The 22,965-nt window shown below is 48.4% G+C and overlaps 1 protein-coding gene across 3 annotated transcripts in view; it reads left to right on the top strand.

The window, feature by feature from the left end:
* Positions 1-22,965, top strand: part of sez6b (seizure related 6 homolog b) — a 121,718-nt gene that overhangs the window by 71,320 nt on the left and 27,433 nt on the right. For all 3 annotated transcript variants that reach the window (XM_035534287.1, XM_035534289.1, XM_035534288.1), the window contains exon 4: positions 16,233-16,422. In XM_035534287.1, coding sequence (XP_035390180.1) covers positions 16,233-16,422 — 190 coding nt within the window. The remainder of the gene's footprint in view (positions 1-16,232; positions 16,423-22,965) is intronic.

The following is a 22,965-nucleotide window of genomic DNA, read 5'->3' as shown; positions in this document are numbered from 1 at the left end:
CATAGAAAAATGGTAACAGTAGAATGACTGATACAGAAGAGATCAGCGACTTTAAACGTGGTACTGTCATGGGGTGCCACCTTAGCCAGAGGGCAGTTAATGAAATTTCTGCCCTGCCAGATGTGCCCTGATCAACCGTAAGCGCTGTCGTGAAACGGAAGCATCTAGGCGCAACAATGGCTCAGCTATGAAGCAGAAGACCAGGTAAAACATCACCCACCACAGAGCTCCAGACAGCACCTAGAAGTAACATCAGAACCACAGCTATGTGCTGAGACCTTCATGAAATGGGTTTCCATGACCAAAGACAAGATCACTGTGCACATCGTCAAGCATGGGTGGAGTGGTGTAAAGCACCCTGCCTCCGGACTCTGGAGCAGTGGAAATGTGTTCTCTGGAGTGATGGATTACACTTCATTCTCTCGTGGTCTGATGGATGAATCTGGGTTTGGTGGGTGCCAGGAGAACTCAACATACCAGAATGTAACAGTGCTGGTAGTAAAATGTGCTGGAGGCGTTATTATGACTTGGGCCTGTTTCTTGGTGTTTGTGATAAAGGTCAAGGTCATTTTAGACACTTATATGCTTTCAGCGTTGGTCACAGTTTGGGGAAGGCCCTTTCCTTGTCCACAGTGTCTGTTTACAAAGCAAGGCCCATTAGACATTGTGTGATGAGTTATTGTGGTGAACTCCACTGGCCATGCTGTGGAGAAAAATTTAAATCAGCAACACTGGATGACTAGAGAATTCAAATCCATACTTCTCTAGTCGATTCAAATCCAGTCCTCAATTGCTGCTAGTTTCACTTTCCACTACAGTTTTCAATCTTTCTAAACACCTTTGGTGGACAGTGAAGTTGGACCAGATCACTCTGTCCTCAGATCCATTGCTCTTTCAGATGAATTGAAACAATGATTGTGAGAAAACCTTCCAGCCTAACATGACCTCACAAACTAAATGGACACGAATTCCTAAAGCCGCATTCAAAACTCTCGTGAAATCCTTCCTAGATCAGCGGAGGCTGTAATAGCAGACACCTTCATTTTAATGACTGTGGATTTGCAATGGGGTGTCCAACAAGTTCACACAGCGGTGATGGGTGTCCAAATACTTCTGAACATCTAGTGTATTGATATGGGGGGCTTGTTTATGGTTCAACCGATATTACTGAGCCTGGGTGTAGCTGCTTTGAGTTTAGCTCAAAATGACCCTAAAGCGCAGCACTTAAACCACTGACCACTGATCCCAGGTTTCACAATGGGTCTCCAAACCTCGGTGTGCACCTTAGAAGCAGACCAGATACAGGGTCAAGCACCAGGGAGTCTCCATCATCCCCATATAGTGAGACACAGCTAGGCTTGCTATGTGTGCCATGGGATCACTGCAGTGAAAATAGTCCAACAAATGCAGAGATGGACAAGCCAGACCATTTGTCAGTTTGCCTTTTTATTCATTTTAGGATGTTGCACTGAAAAATTGTAGTCAGTAGACAAGTAGACAGCTCTCTCTCTTTCTTTCTTTCACTCATTCTCTCTCTCTCTCTCCCAGCATCCTTTCCGCTTTCTCCTATCTCAGAGTCACTCTGCCCTTTACCTCGGAGTGCTTGTGTGCACACACTGGAAGCAAAACGAAAACAGACTAAAATATTAGGGAAAAAAGAAGATACTAATGACCAGAAATGGTAAGCAGTAGACTCCCGTGGACCCCGAGTGCATCAGACCGCGCTGGAGTGAGAGAGAGAGAGATCTATAAGTCTTCTTCCGAAGCCACGAGTGGCGCATAGGTATTGATCAAGGGTCGATACTCTCGACTGCCCTGGATTAAGTGCTCCTCTGTACGGTTCAATAAAATATAGTTATATCAGCAGCCTCTGCCAGAGCTGATAGCAGTGATTGATTGGGGTGTATTTATCAACCGGGACAGTTCAGTGCATAGTGGCGTAAGGACAGGTCTCCTCAGTACAGAACGTAAGAGTTTCAGTCACCTGTGGTGGTTACCCACTGTGCTCTTGGTTTGGCTGGTACGTCCCCCCGAATCATGTAGGATCTCCTTGGATTTGCAGTGAGATGGCACTTGCAGTGAAGTCAGGGATTCTGCAGATCCCGGGTTTGCTCTTTGCCCGACTGTTCCTGAACCCCGGCTGCTCTTCGATTTGCGTTCAGAATCAAGGCCAGTACTTCAGAATGACCCCTCACTGCTTTACCACACACGCTGCATACACGTAGGCACCGTCATCTCGAACTGAGGAAGGCACTGAATGCTTGGACTCCATGTGAGCAAGTTTAGGATGTTTAGTGTTCCACTGAACCCTTTTACATCACATGCACTTTTCACAGCGTCGTATTCTCTGATAGCTTGGATCAATATCTCCTTGCCACCGTAATGTCATCTCCCTGCATGTCTAACACATAACCACACAGTCAGTGAAAGAGAAAATCAGGCTTTCTTAACGGCCTGCTGACAGTTTCCAGTGCTATAAAGCAGTGGCCAGGACACACATGCTCTTTAATATGAGAACTCAGGGCAGTAAATGAGATTCTTTTGTTTCACACAACGTCTCCCCTTTACCAGTAAAATCGTTCTCTGTTCAGACCGGTACACTCACTGGAGGTTTCGGAGGTGAGATTCATCAGAGAACATTCATCATCGAGAGCAGTAAGAACTGTATCTGGCCCAGAAGGGCTCTGAAACCCAAAACATTCGTTCCCAGCTGGAACCAAAGACTAGTAGGTTGTAGAGGAAAGAGTTATTGTGTAACGGAGCTGGACGGGGAAATTTGCCAGCGCGTTATGTCGTGCTTGATCTTGTGCTAGCAGACCAGCAAACCAGATGACTGGGGCGCTGAATTCAGCTACAGCAACACATTGGCCATTAATGACAATAGGTTGATTGCATTAGCATACATTAACTACATGTAGTGCTATTATTAATAGATTTAATATTAATAATCTATTTTAAATATTATATAATATTTTTAATCATCACCAACAGTTAAAAAACCAAACATCTGTAACAACAGCACAAATACTCACAGGTAATCTACGTGCCCCGCCATCTTGTTATTACTGTTGTACACACGGTTGTGCACTGTGCCACGCCCTCCATCGATGACGCATCCTTGACTCCAACAAAAACTGGTGCAAAGGCGGGCCGGTTCTAGGAAATGCATGAACGGTGCATGAACCGGAACCGAACCCGTTCCTCCTGGTGAGCAAGGGTTGTCAGAGCCCCATATCATTAAATTCCAATATGACATCTCTGCATGTCCAGGCGTCATTGTGAAATTCATGACAGCTAGAAGAGAGAACGAGGAAGTATTTTTCTTCCATTTTATATGTCATCAGGCCTTTTCTGACCCACAGGCACCCTTTGTCTTCACTGACCTCCTGAGATTCAGGGGACAGTAAAGCCAGATGGTCTCTTAAGGCCAGTGCAGAGTTCTTCAACCATCGGTCACAGCCCATGTCACAAACAGGACTATCAAAGTCGGGAACCTTCATCGAGGTCTGTAGAAATCCAGGCCCAGAGTGAGGGCATTGAAGTCAGCATCGCGTGCGATGCTGTGCGGCGTCTGACATCCGGCCTGGACATGTTGTCCTTGAGCTCAACGCCCTCCGACCCATCTGATCCGCTTTAAGATTGGGTGGCACTGCTACTGCGTTTGACTAGACACTCATTATCCTGTTCCTGCCTTCCCAAGCACCACTAATTAGATCAACCTTTCCCTTTTTTCCGGTTTCATTGATATCTCTTCATGAGCACGCCATGTCAGTGTCCCCGGGAAAAACCCATTTCCAGGTTCCGTTGTTAATGTGCTCATAAACGGTGTAAATGGTGTAAATGGTGATGTTGGTCGCAGCTTTTTGGATGGTCTGGTCACGTCTCAATCAGCAAGCCGCGCCGCGTCGAATTTCAGCCAGGGCGAAAATGGCCATTATCTGAAAGGTGGGTGCTAATTAACAGCCCTGCTTTCTATCATATTCCACCTAATGCACGGTAACATTTCGCTGGTTCTGTGATTGCATCTGGGCTATTGAGAAGGAAAATGGTGCAAATTGGGCTGGGGCTCTGAAGAGAGTTCTGGGAGAAAGTGACTGAAGGGGAATTCTCTCACGGAAAATTATGAATGACACTTCCTCATCGCTTAATCCGAAGTGTCTGTCAGTAGGGTTTTTGAGAAGTGGAAGGGGAATTTGCACCAATGCTATAAGTCAGAATGTACAAGGTTTACAAGGTGTAACTACCTTCTCAGACTCAGACAGGATTCAGTCGTAACGGCCCGAGTGCCGCAGGGCGAGGAGCAGGACGCGCAAACGGACATGAACACGTTTAACATTAACGCTGTGAACAAGTACTTAAACAACACAAACATGAACAATGACCGACAATACTGCACACAACAGCCTGGGTTTAACTACATTGACATAATGAGACTAAACCAGGTGCAAGTGTGTGCAGGCGTGGTTACAAACACAATAAATAAACAAGACCCTCCCGCTGCATGCGGGAAGAGAGCTTTCCGTGACATCAGTCAGATGCTTCTCAACAGGGGGGTGTTGTGCAGAGGACAGTGTGCTTGCAGGCTGAAGAGCTGGTCTGGTTTTGCTTAGTAAAATAAGAGCAGACAGACAAATAGACTCCCATAGGCACAGGGAGAGAGAAAAGCACTTTACTGTCTGGAAACTCACTTCTTTCACCAAGTGTATTTAAAATGATTATCTCTTTATCTGCTTCTTTCTCTCTCTCTCTCTCTCTCTCTCTCTCTCTCTCTCTCTCTCTCATTCTCTCACAGACACACACACGCACACACGCATGCGCGAACACCACATGCAAATGCCTCATACACAGCTTACGACTCTGTATGTATGCGTCTCCAAGTGATTTCCTCACACATGGCAAAGCCAACCAGCTGAGCACTCACAGCACACTATATGCAGACTTCTGGCACAACCACGTCAGAATCAGGTACACCGCTGTCATCTCCGTAATCCCCTCTCCCACCCAGAGCCGAGCCGCGACGACGCTCTTCTCCCTGACGGTTCCTTCCTTTATGCAGTCTGGCAGCCCTGGGCTAATGTCAGCGCTGCGTCCTTCCGCCCACGCTGAAGGTCGACCCCGACCGAGGGCGAGGTATCCCACACGATAAAGCACTCAGCCTCGCATTCCCCGTCGGCCTCGCGGAGGGAGCGGCGCTCGCACATGCACACGCATGCGTTTGCCCTGAGAAAGGCAGCGCGTTCAGAAGGTTCTTTCAGAAGTGAATGAGGCCATTTTAATGGGCCCTCTTTGCTTGCCCAATATACACAAGCAGCAGAGTGAAACCACAAGCTCAAGATTCATTTTATCAAGTAATGGATCTCCACACATGCTAAAAAGTGAGCGGTGAGGTGTGGGAGGGAGGAGAGAGGTTTCTGCTTCGAAATCGTCCCATTCTTAGTCAGAAAACATTAACTGAGCTAAACAGGAGATGCGAATACGGCATCACTTTTAAAGCAAAGCGAGATCAAACACTTTCAAAATTGTTTCGTCGACGTGGCCTTTTCTTGTGTGATGTGACCACCACATATATTACTGAGAACCTAAAGCATGAACAGTTTCCAAGTTCTGATTCATGATTTGGACCAAGGTGAGGTGTGACTATGCTGGCATAGCCCTGCTGAGAGCCATTACCTCCATGGAAAAGACATGCTCAGTTCAGCGCTCATTTCTAATCTACAGCAATAATGATGAGCTCGCTGCAAGGTCCCTTTATCTCTTACCCTGAAACACAACTGCCCCACCAGTTCCTTCTTTGATAATAGATTTCGGGGCGGGGCATCCGTCACGGAGGCTTGCCGTCAGTCCGTACCGCTTTTAGAAGTGTCTCTGATCTCTGGAGCCCAAGCTGGAAGACCTGGCATCGCTCCACATCTGCTAACCCCCTAGCCCCCTGCCCTGGCAGGGACCCCGGTCACCTCCCGGGAGAGGAGGAAGAGGAGGAGGAGGGGTGCGTTACTCCCTCTCGAGAGCCACAGTTCTCCCTGTTGCCGTTTGTGCTGTGAGGGGATTTGAAGTTCGCCAGCACAGCCACAAGGCTTTTAGATGTAGAGAGCGCAGACATGTACTTTAGAAGTCTTTCAGCTGAAGGGTGAGCGAGACGAGGGGAGAGAGGTGAGGTGGCTTCTGTGGGTCAGATATCATCTATCAGCTCCTCTCAGCTTTTGATTGGCTCTCTGGCCAGGGCTGGCCCTTCCCTCTCACCCTCCCTTACCCTCTGCACTCCAGAGGTCACCTTCCTCCGCAGCTTGGCCTCCGGCCCCGGCACTCTCTGGAGCACCCCGTCGAGCAGAGCTGCTCCAGGGGAATTAATGACTTCCCAGGGAAGCAAAACGAGAAGGGAAAGAGCAAAGGGATTATTATGGAAGGGAGAATTTGGGCTGCGGCGCTTTTCAGCAGAGAGGGACAGGCAGACCGAAAATGAGGCTGATAGGAAGGAATAAGGTATGGTCAGAAATGGTGTCTGTATTTAGCTTTCATAGGTTCGGTCAGGAGCACTTTATTCATTAATAACGTAATAAAGGCCCTTCTCTACTCACTGTGTCGTATAGTAGCTGCTATTTCCGCCATGTGCAGCCCAACCGTATCTCTGGATTAGCCCGTTAACTCGTGCTGTGCTCTTCCCCGTCGATTTCTCTGCTATTCGCTACGACGGAGCTGGGAACCGATTTCATTCTGTTCCCCACAGTTTCTCATTTGTGGACGCCTCGTACGCACGCTGGCGCCATGGAGGGGCTCTGGGCGTGCATTCTCTTATTAGCCCGATTACTAGAAATCGATTTCCTGCAAACGCGTGCGGCCGAACTTTCATTATCAGACCTGAAGAAATGAGAGGTGGCTGGCGCAGCAGGCTGAGGTTCGAGCCCACCGGTTACAAACGTTCCCCTGCTATTCCTGCGCCCTGCGTCAGCCTGTGGAGCTTAGAGAAGGATGGATGTTTGGGTGAAGTGTAGGCTGTGCGTTGCTCCTGCCTGTCTGCATGCCGGGTCTCCCTCATTTACCGCCGAGCTCTCAGAAATGCATGTGTGTGCAGTCATAGATGTACAATAAGCATAAAAGTACAGAACTTCTTTGTTAGTTTGAAAAAGCTTTGTGATCCGTGTCACGGGATGCTCCCCCACCCCACGAATAACATGGTACAGCCTGCCGCGTGCAGGGGGGATCACATGTATGTAGTCACGCCCTTACAGAATGACCAACCACCACAGGACGCCAGCTCCCTCGACAAAAGACGGAAGTGCGTAGGCAAATCCTGCGCTGCTGTCTGGATCCCAGGACCGCGACTGACTCCGCGTCTGCGTCCACTCCGGAGGTGGAGGGGAGCACCCCCAGAAATTTCTTGGGGGGTCCTGAGGCTATCGGGCCAGGGCCGAGGAGTCTCAATGTGCTCCACAAGGACCGTGAAGTAGGCAGGTTGGTGGGGCCGGCAGGACTTCCGGCTGGCGGGGCTTCAGCCCGAGTTCCTTTCCTTCCGTGGACTCGCCAGAGAAATTGGAGGGTCCGCCCAAAGCCTCGGTGGCAGACCGCCTCTGCGGCAGAGGAAAGGAGGTCAAGGGAGGTCAAGTCAAGGGAGTCTGTGCGTCGTGCCGTGCCCTGTGGCACTCGGGACGCCGTTACAATCGGACACCTTAGAATTTGAGAATATATATATATATATATATAATCCTTTCATGCTAGTTATTTTAGTGACTTAATAAATTTACATGTAAATTTACATTTACCTCTCAAGTGACTGCAGGCTACAGTACCACAGATGTTATATGAATGGTCATTTATCTCACTCTTGACGAGTGTGTCTTTGATGTCTCTGATGACCTTTAGGAGACTGGTTTGTACAGCTGATGAAGGACGTCTGTCTGAAATGTCCTGTTTATCTGGCGTCTTTGTGAATTTCACTAGAATTTTGAATATCATTACATCTCTTACTAGAAGACACCGCGGTCACTCACCTGGAATCTTCACCTCCCAAAATATCGTAATATATAAGCCTCGCCTGTTACACAACAGCTGCCAGCAAACGCTGTCACATGCTTCCAGTCCTCATGTCTTTTTAGCTGTGACTCATGCAATGTTAGGAGGTAGGGTAACACACTTGGAGGATAGCGCTATCCTCCCCTTCCCGATGCCTGAGCTCACAGACACCTGTGATTGGCCACTGTCACTGTGATTGACAGCCTGTTTGCTCTTTCAGACTCCCAGCCACAGATGGCAGTGGCGTCATCACAGACGGAGCTCCCAGTCTCCCGATGATCATACGAACACATTTCTTTAGCACGCTCACACATTCACACAGACACACACACACACACACACGCACACCCCTGAAATGGATTTTATGTGGTCATGAGTTTCTGAACTCAGCCATGGAAACATGGCAAATCGCTGTGTGTGAGAGCATTCTAATTTTACAAAAATGCTGAATAAATCTTTTTTCCTCTCCTCACTCTGTTGGCTCTCCTCCTCTCCTGGGCGCGGTTTAACTCTGGAATTTGACATTGCCTCTGCTTCTAATTAAACAGATCCTCTTAATCCCCGCACCAACGCCACCTCTTCTCCAATTTTCTGTCCCGTTTTATTTTTTTTCTTCTCCAATCGTTGTTTAAAGTCCATAACACTCTGCGCCATTGTTTAAACTCTACAGAGAATCTATATGTCCCTTAACCTACCTCAGCCCTTTGTTTTCCATGCTGTCGGGGCTTTGCCTTCCTCTGCAATTTCCCGGGCCGCTGTTCAGCCGTGTCGCATAAAACCAATTTCAGCGGCGGTGGGCATTGCGGCGCTAATGAAAAGATGGGACGGGGGCGAGAGGAATGTTAAAACAGGATAAACGCGGAGGCGAGGCATGCGGGACGCAGGAGCCCGGGGCGACCCCTTCTCGGACCTCGGTAAGGTGTGGGACGCGGACCCGCCTGTAAGGACGCGGCGCAGATTGGCAGGACTGGCTGCTCCACTCTTCAGCGCGCGGGAAGCCTGTTTCAGGCCATGATCTGAGTGGAATGGTGTAGATGAAGGTGGCATTTATCCCATCCAGGGCTTGGCCGGTCGCTGTCGATTGTTTCCTGGCATCAGTGGGGCTCCGTGTGCTTTTTGTGGCGTGGTCCAGATCAGTGCTACCTGCACCTGCTCACCCAGGCAGAAGGGGGCAGTAATGAGTGCAGCTTTTGCATTAACCTCAGCGCTCTTCTGCATTGCGTGGCCCTGCCCTGCCCCATACAGCCTCTGTTGTTGGGGGACGTGAGCGGATGGAGGGGGTTGTAACTGGCACGTGTGGAGCTCGTCGGGTCATTTGCAGCACAATAGGGTGTCGAGAGCGAGCAGGACAGGGCCGGCCGTCCTTCAGTGACACGCTGCAAGCCAGAGACAGGGCAGGGGCGCGTGGGTTGTGTGTGGTGCGTGTGGGGCACGTGTAGAATGAAGTGTGTGGTGTGTGTGGATCGTGTGGGTTGTGTGGGGCATGTAGGGTGTCTGGGGTGTGTGGTGTGTGTGGGGCATGTGTGGTGTGTGGGCCAGCCGGTCCTGGTGGACCTCTGCCCCACGCCACAGATGGGTGGAGGTCTCCTTCACTCTACATTTATTCCTCCATGGCCTTTCCTTGCTCTCGTTCATCTAGTTTCATCTACTTTCATCTGCTTTCGTCTAGACGGTGCCCTGCCTCTCCCTGTGATACTTTGGTACTGGACTCTCCAGCCGCCCCTCATACACCCACGACTCATTAACACCGCGGCCCAAGTGATGCCTCTCGTGCTCGATGCGGACAATTTAGCCGCTTGCATTTTCCGGCGGCTGGAGCTTGACGCGCAGTTACCTGATTCGCTGGACACGCGCAGTGTGTATCCTGCAGCAGTTCTCATCCTGGACGGTCGGGTGAAGCAGTACTGGTGTGCGTGTGCTACTCGAGCCCTCGAGTGCGCTCTCTATTGGGAGCAGTGGCTCCCCACTACAACTAAATCTATATAATTTAGGAAAATGGTGCAGGAGGTTGGAGAGGTTTTAATGAGGCAGAGAGAGGAGCTAAAACCACTGAAAAGTGTTGGCTTGGTCCCAGCCGGAGTGTTTAAAGGCTGATGTGGTGGGATAGTTTAAAATGCTTCAGGCTCACCTGAGCCCATTTACCAGTGCTGAACTCAGAACATTTTTATGATGGACCTTCTCCTGGTGCAGTTGTAGCTGTCCCAATGTGCAACGCCTTTCCGTCCTGCTGCTTGGGCGTGGCCATGGCTGACCCCTCCCACGCGTTCTCGCGTGTGAGCAACATGGTGGAGATGAACACCCTCTGCTTCTCCAGTCTGGTCTGAGTTCATGTTAACTGAAGTGGAATCTTTTTTTATTAGTAGTAAATTTGTTCAGTGAATTAGTTCAGTGAATTGAATCCTTATTTTAACTAATTAAAGGGTTTTATAAGAAATTTGAATTATTCTCACCTTGTGAAAGAATATGTTAGAAAGTAGTCACAATAAAACAGGCAAATAATGCAGGATATTTCACATTTATATGAGAGATGAAAGCTCACCCCTATTTCTGAAAACAAACAAAAAGGTGTAAAATTTGAGGCGAACCATTATTGAGTATCACAACTGAAATAAAAGGTCCAGAATAGTAAATAAGACCGTAGAAATGTTAGTACTGACTGTCTGACTCAGCTAGTACAAGCTGGACCACTGTTAGGAGCGACTAAGCTTACTGTGCTTATAAATGAGATCATTCGCATTATAACTGAGTTTACTGGCATTATAATTGAGTTTATTGCCATTATAACTGAGTTTATTGGCATTATAACTGAGTTTATTGGCCTGTCATTACAGGTTTGCTTAGCATAATAAGATGGCTAAATATACCAAAACAGGAATCCTTACCTGCTTTACAGTGTGCTGGTGGGGCCTTCTATGCTCTGGTGCTGCTTTTCCAGCAGGGTCATGGGGCCTTCTTGAAGGTCATTCACATCACAAATGCCTAAAGGTCTTCTGAGTGTGATGGAGTTTTGATCTGTAGCCCTGTTCCTCCAAAGCCCAGGGCTGTGGAAAGCTCCTGTTTGCTATAAGATCCCATTTCAACTTCAATTTGAGAAAACAGTACACAAGAAAAACACATTCTTAATTTTGCAAGTTTCGAAAAGAGACTTTTTTTTGGGGGGGGGGGGGGGGAATGTTTGCACAATAATTAAGTGTATGTGTATATATATATATATATATATATATATATATATATATATATATATATATATATATATATATATATATATATATGAAAAATTAAGGTCTTCATATATTTCAGTGCTTAATGAACTGATATGTTCTGCTTCTCTAGCTTGGACGAGCCAAATTATATGTTTTTCTTTCATGAACCATTACAGCTGAGCCTTTAACATGTTCTGGGATTCGGTTTGTATAACGCTCACAAATCTAGAAGCAATGGTCTAGAATAGCCACACAATTCTAGAAACAATTTCTGATGCATCCTGTTGAGCTGTTGCTGAGAGCAGGTCGTAGGGGATGGGATTGATACACTACAACTACTCAATCTCTCTCTCTCGCTCATATACACACTCAAATGCTCAGTGCATCTCCATCTGGTCCAGATGTGCACTGTGGAACAGGTGCTCTGCAGTGAATCATTCCCTCCTTCTCTCGTAATCTTAGTCTGTAATTAGGAGTGTGGATCCAGCGCCCTCTGCTCGCGCTCTCTGCTCGCCTGTTCCGTTCCGGAACGCTAATTAGAGACTTCCTTCCTCTACTCCTTTCATCCTCTACCTCACTTCTCCTCCTCAAGTGGGCTGGGACTGAGGAGAGAGGGAAAAAAGTGTGTGTGTGTGTGTGTGTGTGTGTGTGTGTGTGTGTGTGTGTGTGTGTGTGAGTGAGTGAAAGAGAGAGAGAGATTGTCGATCAAGCATTGGGGTTTTAGACTCTTATGCCATAAAGGAAGGGAACAAGGCTAAGATTTATATACAGTTCCCTACGAGGTCTTGGAGAGTCTCTCTCTCTCTTTCTCTCTCTCTCTATCCCTCTCTCTCTCTCTCTCTCTCTCTCTCTCACTACGTACTTCATCCACACACCCAGTGCCAGACTTTCAGCGAACACCTAAACAGTCATAATCCATTGGAGCGTCATGGTGTCTCTGCGTGCCCAGGCGAGGGTAGGCAGGACTGGATTGAACAATAATGGGCGTCAGGTCCTTGTTTCAAGCACCCGTGGCTCGTAGAACCGTCGCTGGGAGAAAAGTGGGAGTCGCCCCCATATTGTAGTCAGCTGGCACGGCTCACTGTGCGCTCAGAGCTGGTGCTCCGCCAAGACAGGCACTGGGAGCTCCATTTCCAGCAATCACAGAGCCAGAAGATCACATGGCTAGGAGTCAGTGAGAGCTATATTGGCCTCAGTAGGTGCTCTCTCATTGGCTGTGCTCTCAATGATTGTCTTCTTATTGGTCAGGAATGATGGCTTGGTCCTTTTCTTTCTAATAAATTAAAACAGAGTGATGCTAACCAATCTTAGTTACACATACAGATTATGAATTGTAAAAAATTGTATAGAAATTAAACAAGATAGATTTTTAAAAATCATTTATATATCAAAGAAAACCAAACCACAAAGAAAACCAAAACCATTTTAAAAAAGCAATTATGTATAATTGCTTTTTAAAAATGAAACCTTTCAGATTGTTCTTTTCACAGTTTTCATGTTTTGTTCACCTGCCTATGTTGTAGATGTGTGTCTTGGTAATTTTTTAAGAATCTCTGTGTGTGTGTGTGTGTGTGTGTGTGTGTGTGTGTGTGTGTGTGTGTGCGTATGTGCGTGTGCGTGTGTGTATGTGGTCTCATTAGCTGGTGGTATCAGTTGTGATTAGAGCAGCTCTGGTGGAAAGATTGCTGCCAGGCACAGGCACATCAACGACCTCTTTATCTCTTTTGTGCTCTCTCTCTCTCTCTCTCTCTCTCTCACCCGCTTCCCCTTTGCTCTTCTCTTCTCTCATCCTGACTGCTGCTGCCTGTCCCTACAGATTACCCGTGTTAGTTTATACCCTTTGTAGTTTGTTTGCCGTGAGGTGAGAGGGATAAGAGGAGACGTCAACTCTCCGATGGTGGCACCGCGGAGAACATGGTGCCTCTAGCCCCTCCCACTCCCCGCTTCCACTTGGTCTGTGCTCAAGGGGCTTTCTGCTAATTCTCTCTTAATGTGACACAGCATGCATCTCCAGATTAATTAACCATCCTCCTACCCTCAGAGAACTGATACAGTCAAGTGTGTGTGTGTGTGTGTGTGTGTGTGTGTGTGTGTGTGTGTGTGTGTGTGTGTGTGTGTGTGTGTGTGTGTGTGTGTTATAGAGAGAGAGAGGAAGAGACAGAAATGAGGAACAACACAAAGAGAAGGCTACGGATACAATAGCTCTTTGTACAGTGATTATATATTTATATGCCAGACTAAATAGTTTATTATATGTGTATTATACTGGCTCAAGCATGGGTTGCATAACCACATATTCAGTTTATTATGGGCTTGGGCTTTGTACATGATCTTGTGATGTGGTTTATACAAAAGATACACACACACACATTCCTTCACTCAGCACTCCTCTTGATTCTTTGAAATTACTTATCAGATAGTGACACTCACACACACACACACACACACACACACACACACACACACATATTAAACAATGTATTTATCCATACAGGAGCTGGGGGAAGAGTTGTGGTGGCCCCTACAGCAGGGTAGGGTTAAGAACCCATGGCCACGGTACCATGGCAACAGTCCAAAGAAGATCTTTCCACCCAGCGCCTTCTGACTCCAGCTGTATTCCACTTCCCACTGTAAAGGCTTCAGCCGCTGTAGCTTAAAACTAATGTCCAGCTCAGGTTTTCCAAACACACAAAAAAACATCAATCTTAAACTAAGATGTTTCCATCATTCAGCCAACATTTTGGTTCAAAAGTCCATCACCATCCGGAATCTTCTGCTGTCCCAGTACAGATCCACCCCATGCACCTCAGATGAGAGCGATAAATGTGTTATCGTTTGTCAGTTCTGGCTCAGCTCTGAGATAATGGTTTGCTTATGAACAGTCCTAAAGTCAGTAAGGACGAGTCTCCTGAGCTGCTGAGGGACCAGGCTGAAGGACCAGGTTACTGAGGGAGCAGGCTGAAGGACCAGGTTACTGAGGGATCAGGCTGAAGGACCAGGTTACTGAGGGAGCAGGCTGAAGGACCAGGTTACTGAGAGACCAGGCTGAAGGACCAGGTTACTGAGGGACCAGGCTGAAGGACCAGGTTACTGAGGGACCAGGCTGAAGGACCAGGTTACTGAGGGACCAGGCTGAAGGACCAGGTTACTGAGGGACCAGGCTGAAGGACCAGGTTACTGAGGGAGCAGGCTGAAGGACCAGGTTACTGAGGGATCAGGCTGAAGGACCAGGATACTGAGCGACCAGGCTGAAGGACCAGGTTACTGAGGGACCAGGCTGAAGGACCAGGTTACTGAGGGAGCAGGCTGAAGGACCAGGTTACTGAGGGACCAGGCTGAAGGACCAGGATACTGAGCGACCAGGCTGAAGGACCAGGATACTGAACGACCAGGCTGAAGGACCAGGATACTGAACGACCAGGCTGAAGGACCAGGTTACTGAGGGAGCAGGCTGAAGGATCAGGTTACTGAGGGAGCAGGCTGAAGGATTGGAGGAGTGGAGGGGGAGAAAGATTATATTTCCCTCATTCTAATCCTGTTAGTCGCGTGCAGTTTCTCCTGTCATCACTTCAGCCGTCTTCGCAGCTGCACGTCTCTGCGTCTGCGCGTCTGCCTCTTTGTCTGTCTCGTCGGCCGTGTTTACGCGAGGAATTACACAAATGGTGCAGGCACTCGGGACTAACGCCAATGCAAATTGGATTATGGTGAGCAAAATTCCACAAGTCTTTTATTATCCCGGGGCTTTTAGTATAATGTGATTACTTTGTAATGCACTTTTGTTTTATGGACTGTTTCGGCACAGTGTATCTAGGGCTTTATTAAGTGCAAATGTCTCTGTGTTCTCCTCGGGATGTCAGCTTCGGCTGGGAGAGTGCCCGAAGGCGTCCGTGTTTCCCATCGTCCAGGCGGGGTGTGTGTTGACATGAGCACAGAGCAGCTCCATGCAGGGGAGCGTGTCTCAGGCACGGGGCTGAAGTAGACGGGCTGACGGGGCCTGTATCCAGTTGCGTGTCGTCGCCTCCATTCTGAAGCATCTCTGTGATTGTGCTGCAGACAGCGAGGGTCCGTGCCGTTGCCACCGTGTCCACGTTAATTACGTGTGTCCAGCCTGGAAGCGCCGCGTCCACTCCCGGCTTCGTTAACCCGCCCCAGCACTACACCGAGTAGCTCGTTTCTCGGGTCGTCCTCATTTAGCCTGATCTGAATTCCATTACTAGCGGCAAGCGGGAAGCAGGGAGCTGTGCGGGTCGGTTCCTGAGACCAGAGCCGGAGACCCCCTCCGCGGAAACGCTGCCTCCCGGCGTCACATCCCCGCTCAGACGGATGTACTTGTACTCATGGAGGCCTGGTTCTGCAAACCCCCCCCAAGACATGCTGCGCAGATCCGCGGCCCCCGTTGCAGGCGTTGTAGTCAGGACAGCAGCTCGGTGCGGCCGTGCTGTGCGGAGGCGGAGACGAAGACGTGTGTACCCACTCCGATAGGAGGCAGGAGACTGTCACTCACGCTGTTTTCCTGGGTAATTAATGGGCTGCTTTGACAGTGAGGTAGCAGATAAGGACCGGGCAGCACCAGGGCAAACATGTCACTCACGCGCTATCTCGATCCGCGGCCGCGCTGGATCTGCTGAAGGTTGTCTGGGCTGTCGGGCCCAAGCATGTGTGGGAGGTGGCGTATATGCTTTCCCTCGTGCTCAAGCTTCACTCGCACAGGGAGCCGTGATGTGCAGGTGTCAGGCAGGCAGGTAATTATGGAAACAGAAAGGCTCTTCACATAATCACTTGGGTGGAAATGTTCGGCCTCTCGTATCTTTGCTCCTCTGATTGGGGCTTGAGCACCTGTAATAGATCAGATCTGCTGTTGCAAATGAGGTCAGCTGGTCTCGGATTGTGTCAGTTCGTCTTGACATGACCTGACTGTGTAATGTCTAATCTTTTTTTTTTCTCTCTCTCTCTCTCTCTCTCTCTCTCCCTCTCTTTCTCCCTCTCCCTCTCTTTCTCTCTCTCTCTGTTCTTCCTTCCAAGGTGGTGAACGTGAGCCTGGCCGAAGGGGACACGGTGCGCTTCGAGGACGCGGGTGGGCGCAAGCCGTCTGTGCTGGCCAACGAGTCCATCCTCATCAAGGGCCTGGTGGTGCGCAGCTACAGCAACCAGATCTCCGTCCACTTCCGCAGCCGCCGGGCCCCGCCCGGCTCCTTCCTGCTCCGCTACCAAGGTAGGTCCCGCCCCCTTGTCTAAACCCCGCCCCTTCAGCCCGGCCGCGTTACCACCCTGATCCGCCCCCTGTATCCTCCCCAGGTGGCACTGTTCCAGTGCTGAGGACAAGCCTGCTTATGAGAGCACTGATTAGATTGGCAAGCGTGATTACGTGTCTGGGAGGAGGGTGCTTTCAATTATTACTTTCCATTAGAAGAGGCTCTCTGCGCACCGAGGGGGAAACACTCCTTGTTATCACTTGTCGACATAATATGCTTACGCTGTCCCGAAAATGACAATGGCTGTCAATAGGCCGCATAATTACACTGATTGAAGGGCGGGGGTGACGTTCTTTGCTAACGGTCCTTTAACAGAGATGTCAGAAAGTGAGACGCGCAGATTTGGGAACGGTTACTGACCCCGTCCGCGCTGCAGGTTTTGTTCTCTGTGGAGAGAGGTGGGAGGGGGGGAGCAGCACTTTGTACACAGACAAATCCTTTTGTTTCCGTGAACTAATGAACTGTGTCGGGTTTGTAGCGGCGCAAAGCAATTTCACAGCGCTCTAATGCTGCTGTTGAATAAGGGAGCAATTTTCCTCTCGATCTCTGTCTGTCTCAACCCCGCTCACTTGCTCTCTTTCTCTCCTTCTTCCTCTTCTTCGTTCACTCTCTCTGGGCGTCTCCCTCTCCTTCTGGGGGACGGGATCAGTAGTGTGTACCTCCCAGAGAGCAGATCCTGCCCCCGTTAACAGGGAAAGGGAGTCTTTCATGCCTCTATTAAGCCCATGGCAGTCACCCACAGGAGCGGAGCTGAGCGCCAACCGTCAACGTTCCCAGTTTCTGTACAAAATTCCCCATTCTCCTCTTGCTGCACTGCACCTCTGCGACAGTCAAATCAAACCTTTTTAAAACATATCAACAAATCAAACATGATATGCAATTACATCTGGAAGAGGGCCATAGCGTATCGTGTGACTGTGATTTATCTACGCTGAGGAACGCTCCAGCTGCACCAGCAGGTGGCGCTCCACTGGGAGCAGCACCCCTCCCTCCCGCCCGCACCCCACCCTAGCGACAGCCTGCGTGGCCTGACGGATGGGGCCCTCCCCCAAATGTCGGGCAATGCCAGAGGCACACGCATTAAAGATTTAGGCCCCCCTCAATAATTCACCACGCGCCGAAACGGCAGCGTGGCCCCTGTCTTTAGGTCCCGCTAAAGGTTAAATACAAGCAAGGTGGGATTGAAGGAGTCGGCTTGACGAGGGGCAGGGCCAAAGGCCTCACTGGCCTTTTCCGATGGGAAATAAGCAGCACCGGCGCTCTGGCCGTGGCCGGCAGCTCAAATGTCACAAGCGGCAGTGATGCCTCTCGTCTCTTTGTCTCTCAGACATAGCTGTGATCAGACACACGTTACCAGCGTAGCGACAGATCCAGAGCCTTGCAACTGCAGCAGCTGAAAACAATAACATGTTCAGCATGGTGCCCTGAGAGCCGTTAGGTGTGAATGAGATGAAATTAGTTTGCCTAAACCTGCCTTGTTGTACTGGAACACTATATGAAACTCAAGTGTTTATATGGGTGTGGTGTTTTTTGAATCAGTGTTGTTCCAAGAGTGTATATGTATGTATGTGTGTGTGTGTGTGTGTGTGTGTGTGTGTGTGTGTGTGTGTGTGTGTGTGTGTGTGTGTGTGTGTGTGTGTGTGTGTGTGTGTGTGTGTGAGTCCGGTTTTGTGTGTTGGGGAACCCTCGGCATCTAAACTCACCTTAGCACTCCTGGTTTTTATTTTGTTTGCTTAGACTCCCTGAACACGTGGACTCTGTAGGGCAGAGGGTGCTAGACAACCCCTCCATTTCCTCCGCTGAGTAATGTGTTCAGCGACGTGTGCCACGCTCTCCACATAGCTGTGCACTGAGCATGTCCATTTGTTTAGACAGTACATATGTATTTTACTGCCTTAACGATTAGCTGACGTTACAAGCTAATGATAATTAGAAAGATTTTCATGTTTCATAGAAATATAAAAATTGGTTTTGAGGGCACACTCGATAATTAGGCAATCATGAAGCCATCTTAATTACCAGGCCATTTAAATTTCATTGAAAAACTGCCCGAAAACAAATTGACTTCCTATTAGCCAACATTAAATTAAAACTAAAGAGGCATTTGCACTCAGCTGCTGGACCCTCAGCATGCCTGGAGACTGGAATTCCACCCTGTGTGTCCTCACCATACTTGGAGACTGGGATTCTACCCTGTGTGTCCACACAGTACCTGTAGACAGGAATTCCATTCTGTGTGCCCACACCATGCCTGGAGCCTGGGATTCACTAGCCCGTTCACATGTGCGGGTCCTTTGCTGGTAGCTTCTGTGAATGGCCCAGTAAAAGTTGATTGGTTTTGGCATGGTGGTAAAGGCCGAGTAAAAATGTTTTATGATGTGATATTAAAGAGAGTCACAGCCCTGCCGTGGCCTCATTCAGCCGGCCTTGTTTTATGGCGCGACGGTAAAGGGGTGAGCTGGCAGGAACTCGGAGACGTACGCCACTGCTCTGCGGGCAGATGGATGAGGGGGTGCCGGTGTTTTATGCGTCCTGGTGTCTCCTGGCCCTCACTCATTTACCCCACTGGTGGGGGCAGTGGTAGCTCAGTGCTTAAGGTACTTGACTAGTAATCATAAGGTTGCCAGTTCAAGTTGCCACTGTGGGGCCCCTGATTAGGACCCTTAAATTTCAGTTGATCAAGTTGTGTTCAGTCATAATTGTAAGTCACTTTGGATAAAAGTGTCAGCTAACTGCCATAAATTTAAATGTCTCCTGGCCCTCACTCAATGCAGCCTCATCGGTTCAGTGGGATGCTGCAACAGGGAGTCTTTTCTAATGCACTATGAAGTTTTTTGTGTGTATTGTGAAATGGCAAAATCGTTTGACAGTTGCAAAACTGCGAGAACATTAACGAGAACTTAACTGTCATGTAGAACTTCTTGACAGTTTTGTAGAAAATCCACTGTATAAACATGAAAGAAAGTAGGTGTCCACAGATGGACCAGGCTAGTGGTCAAAGCAGAGGGCGGAAATGTCTGTGTGTGCTAATGTAGTCAAGGCAACCGTGACATTTCTCTTATTCTGAGGTTATGAAAAATATATGCATTCCCCTGACAGTATTATTCAAGAACAAAAATCTTAATGAATTGCTTAATTAATGTACAATCTTTATATAGCTACAAAGCAACCAGCAATTAATTACCACAGAAATAGTATGCATATAGAACTATCAGCAACTAAAGTAAAACAAAGTTTTACACAAAGATTTAAAACCAGGTGCATACAGAACAAGATGAATTATGGTTAAAAGCCCCCTAAAGCTCTATTCCCTTTAGGTTGTTCATCTATTTTTGTATGTATTTTAATAAAAAGTATTACAGGATAAAGGCTGTAGAAGCTCTCATATATAAAGGAGTGCAAAATTCTGCCATAAAACCTTTTCAAATCTAATTCTGAAAGTAAAAAGAAGCAGTGGGAGGTTCTTAGAGCTCAGGCAGGAGGTTGTGAAAGAGCTCTGATTAAATCCACACTCCAGCCGGCTGGTGCTGCTGCTGCACAACAGCTGTGTGTAGACGAGGGCAGAGACTGGCAGAATTCCAGTGGCTGGACAATGTCGTGTATCAGTGTGATCACGCCGATTGTTCCTAAAGCTCCAACTACATGGCCTTCAGCACCTTTCTGTGAAACTCATAGTTCAAGTTAAAATGCAAGTGAGGGATTACTGTAGGTGGCGTTAGTGGCAATCAACAACACATGAGCCTCGACAAATCAACACTGTACAAGCAAGCGACAGACAAGTGAGATATGTCCTGCTCTCACGAGTCAGATATGTCCTGCTCTTACGAGTCAGATATGTCCTGCTCTCACGAGTCAGATATGTCCTGCTCTCACGAGTCAGATATGTCCTGCTCTCACGAGTCAGATATGTCCTGCTCTTACGAGTCAGATATGTCCTGCTCTTACGAGTCAGATATGTCCCACGCTTAACGAGTCAGATATGTCCTGCTCTCACGAGTCAGATATGTCCTGCTCTCACAAGTCAGATATGTCCTGCTCTTACGAGTCAGATATGTCCCACGCTTAACGAGTCAGATATGACCCACTTTTAACGAGTCAGATATGTTGTGCTCTTAACTACAGAGAGCCAAACCTTCATGATCTCACTTTGTTTCTTCTGTCAGGTGGAAAATTTCAGGCCTGTGGAAGACGAATGGCCGTAAAATTTGTCTTTGGTCCTCAGGTTCACCTTGTCTAGTGGGATACCATGTCAATGTTTTTACTGGACAGGCGTGAACGGCTAGGCAGGATTGATAAGGTGTGGACATGGTCTTCCCAAGACCTGGATAATTAATTCCCTCCTAATGAATCAGCTTGTCAGAGAGGCCTGTGGGATAATGAATCCTGACCTCCCGTCCTGGACCCGTTGCTCTGAGTTGTCCAACATTACCCTGTCTGCCTCAGCTTGAAATGTCACATCTACCTGTCTCCTGGGTTTCCATATGTAAACAGGCCAATAACTCGAAACGCATGTGTTCACTGAAAAGGGCCAAAAGGTATAAGAGATATTTGAATCTCCTGTCAGAGTGTTTGCGTTCCTTTACGTGCAGTATTATTTTTTCCTAAGAAACTTTCAGGAAGAGCAGGTCTTTTGATTCAAAAAGACGATGCTTAAAACACACAATACTTTCAAACTAGTAATAACCACAAGGTGTACATTCTACTCCTCTTCCTCCATATTTTGTTATCCTGTCTCATCTTTTAGTTTATGTATATATATTTGTTGTGAGGGGAGATTAGAGGAGACTTTCTGAAGGATGCGGTGACATTTAGCAGCGCAGCCCCATTCAGACACAGTGGTGTTTTGGAGCAGTGCAGTCATGCTAGTATTTCACCTTTCTGCCAGGTTCACCTGTGGCCCAGTCCAAATAATTTCCGCAACATTAACCTTAACACAGCTGCCTCGTAACATTCTGGAAGCCATTAATGAAGCCAAACCATGATCGCCCTCGAGGCTCCAGCAGGCTTAGTTTATGGCACAGCGGTGATGGTCTCTCTCTCTCTCTTTCTCTCTCTCTCTCTGTGTGTGTGTCTCTGGGCCTCTCTGTCTCTCTCTTTGTATATGTCTCTCTCTCTCTCTCTCTCTCTCTTTGTCTCTGGGCCTCTCTGTCTCTCTCTTTGTATATGTCTCTCTCTCCATCTCTCTCTCTCTCTCTCTCTCTGTGTCTCTGGGCCTCTCTGTCTCTCTCTTTGTATATGTCTCTCTCTCTCTCTCTCTCTCTCTCTCTGTCTCTCTCTCTCTCTCTCTCTCTCTCTCTCTCTCAGTATACAGGCTAGACACTTTGCTCTGTTTTTGCTCTTTATTAATGTACTGGGAACGCTGACTGACGTCAGCTTTGATCAGCACTGCAGCAGTGACGGAACCCGACATCCCAGAACTCAACGGCAAAGTCCCCTCAGTCCATTATTTAGAGAAGACCACACCAGGAGAGCGAAGAACCCTGAAAGTCCACTGCCTTAGAGACTGACAGGAAATATAAAAGAGTGGGTGTGTCCGACATTGCATTAACAACTCACATACCCAGTGGCCTGTAAGCACATAAGCACATCTAAGTACTGTGCTCGTATTAAACACCGTTTGAGACTCCAAGACAAAACACAAGCGTTTATACATACATCTGCCCGACTGGTGAGCAGAGCCCAGAGACCCATGAATCTGAGCTGGGGCATGGTCCCGTTGCACGCCAGCTGGGTTTGGCAGCTTCTAGTGTCTTCCAGTGTGCGAACTCTTAGAGGACGAGTTACTGCGTGCAAAAGGGCTTCTGCGGCTCATAACGAGACACTGCTGCCATTATCTGTCAGGAGCGGCGCTTTGTTTGGCGGCCGTTCCGGGAAGGAGATCAATAAAACGATGGACTAAATGAATATGACTGGAGCCAATGAGCCCTCGCTCCACTTTCCAGTGATTTTGATTGGTAACACCTTGTCATAATGTCTTGACCTGGCAGCTATTGGCTTGCCATTGTCTGGAACATTGTTCACTGCATGAGCTCTACGAGGTGAAGCTAAGCTTCAATGTGGCGTGTGTGTGTGTGTGTGTGTGTGTGTGTGTGTGTGTGTGTGTGTGTGTGGTCCTGCAGTGGTCCAGCAGCTGTCATTCACAGTGATCATAGCTACACATCTTGGAGAGCCCCCTCTCTGAAGCCCCCGCTCATTTATTTATTACTGCAGGCCTCTCCTGGCTTGGGTGGGGGGACTGATATTATACATTGCAGGTCCTAGCGCTGCTCTCTCTACCTGCTCCTGGGAGACTTTGAGAGAGGAGGCTCCACACCTGTGATTCAGTGGAAGGCTTTCACGAGTGCGGCGTGAACCCTACCTGAACCCGGGAACTCCAGGCCGAAGCACAAGTGGCCCCGCGCTCCGTTTCACACATCCAGTGATGCAGAATGTACGAACTTTGAACTCTGTGTGTGCACACCACAGCCTGTGAGTCACATCAACCACTCGTGTGCACAAAGGGC

The sequence above is a fragment of the Electrophorus electricus genome, chromosome 15 (genome assembly GCF_013358815.1).
Source record: "Electrophorus electricus isolate fEleEle1 chromosome 15, fEleEle1.pri, whole genome shotgun sequence".
Taxonomy (NCBI): Eukaryota; Metazoa; Chordata; class Actinopteri; order Gymnotiformes; family Gymnotidae; genus Electrophorus; species Electrophorus electricus.
Note: the sequence above shows the minus strand (reverse complement) of the source record. Positions and strands in the feature narration are given on the sequence as shown.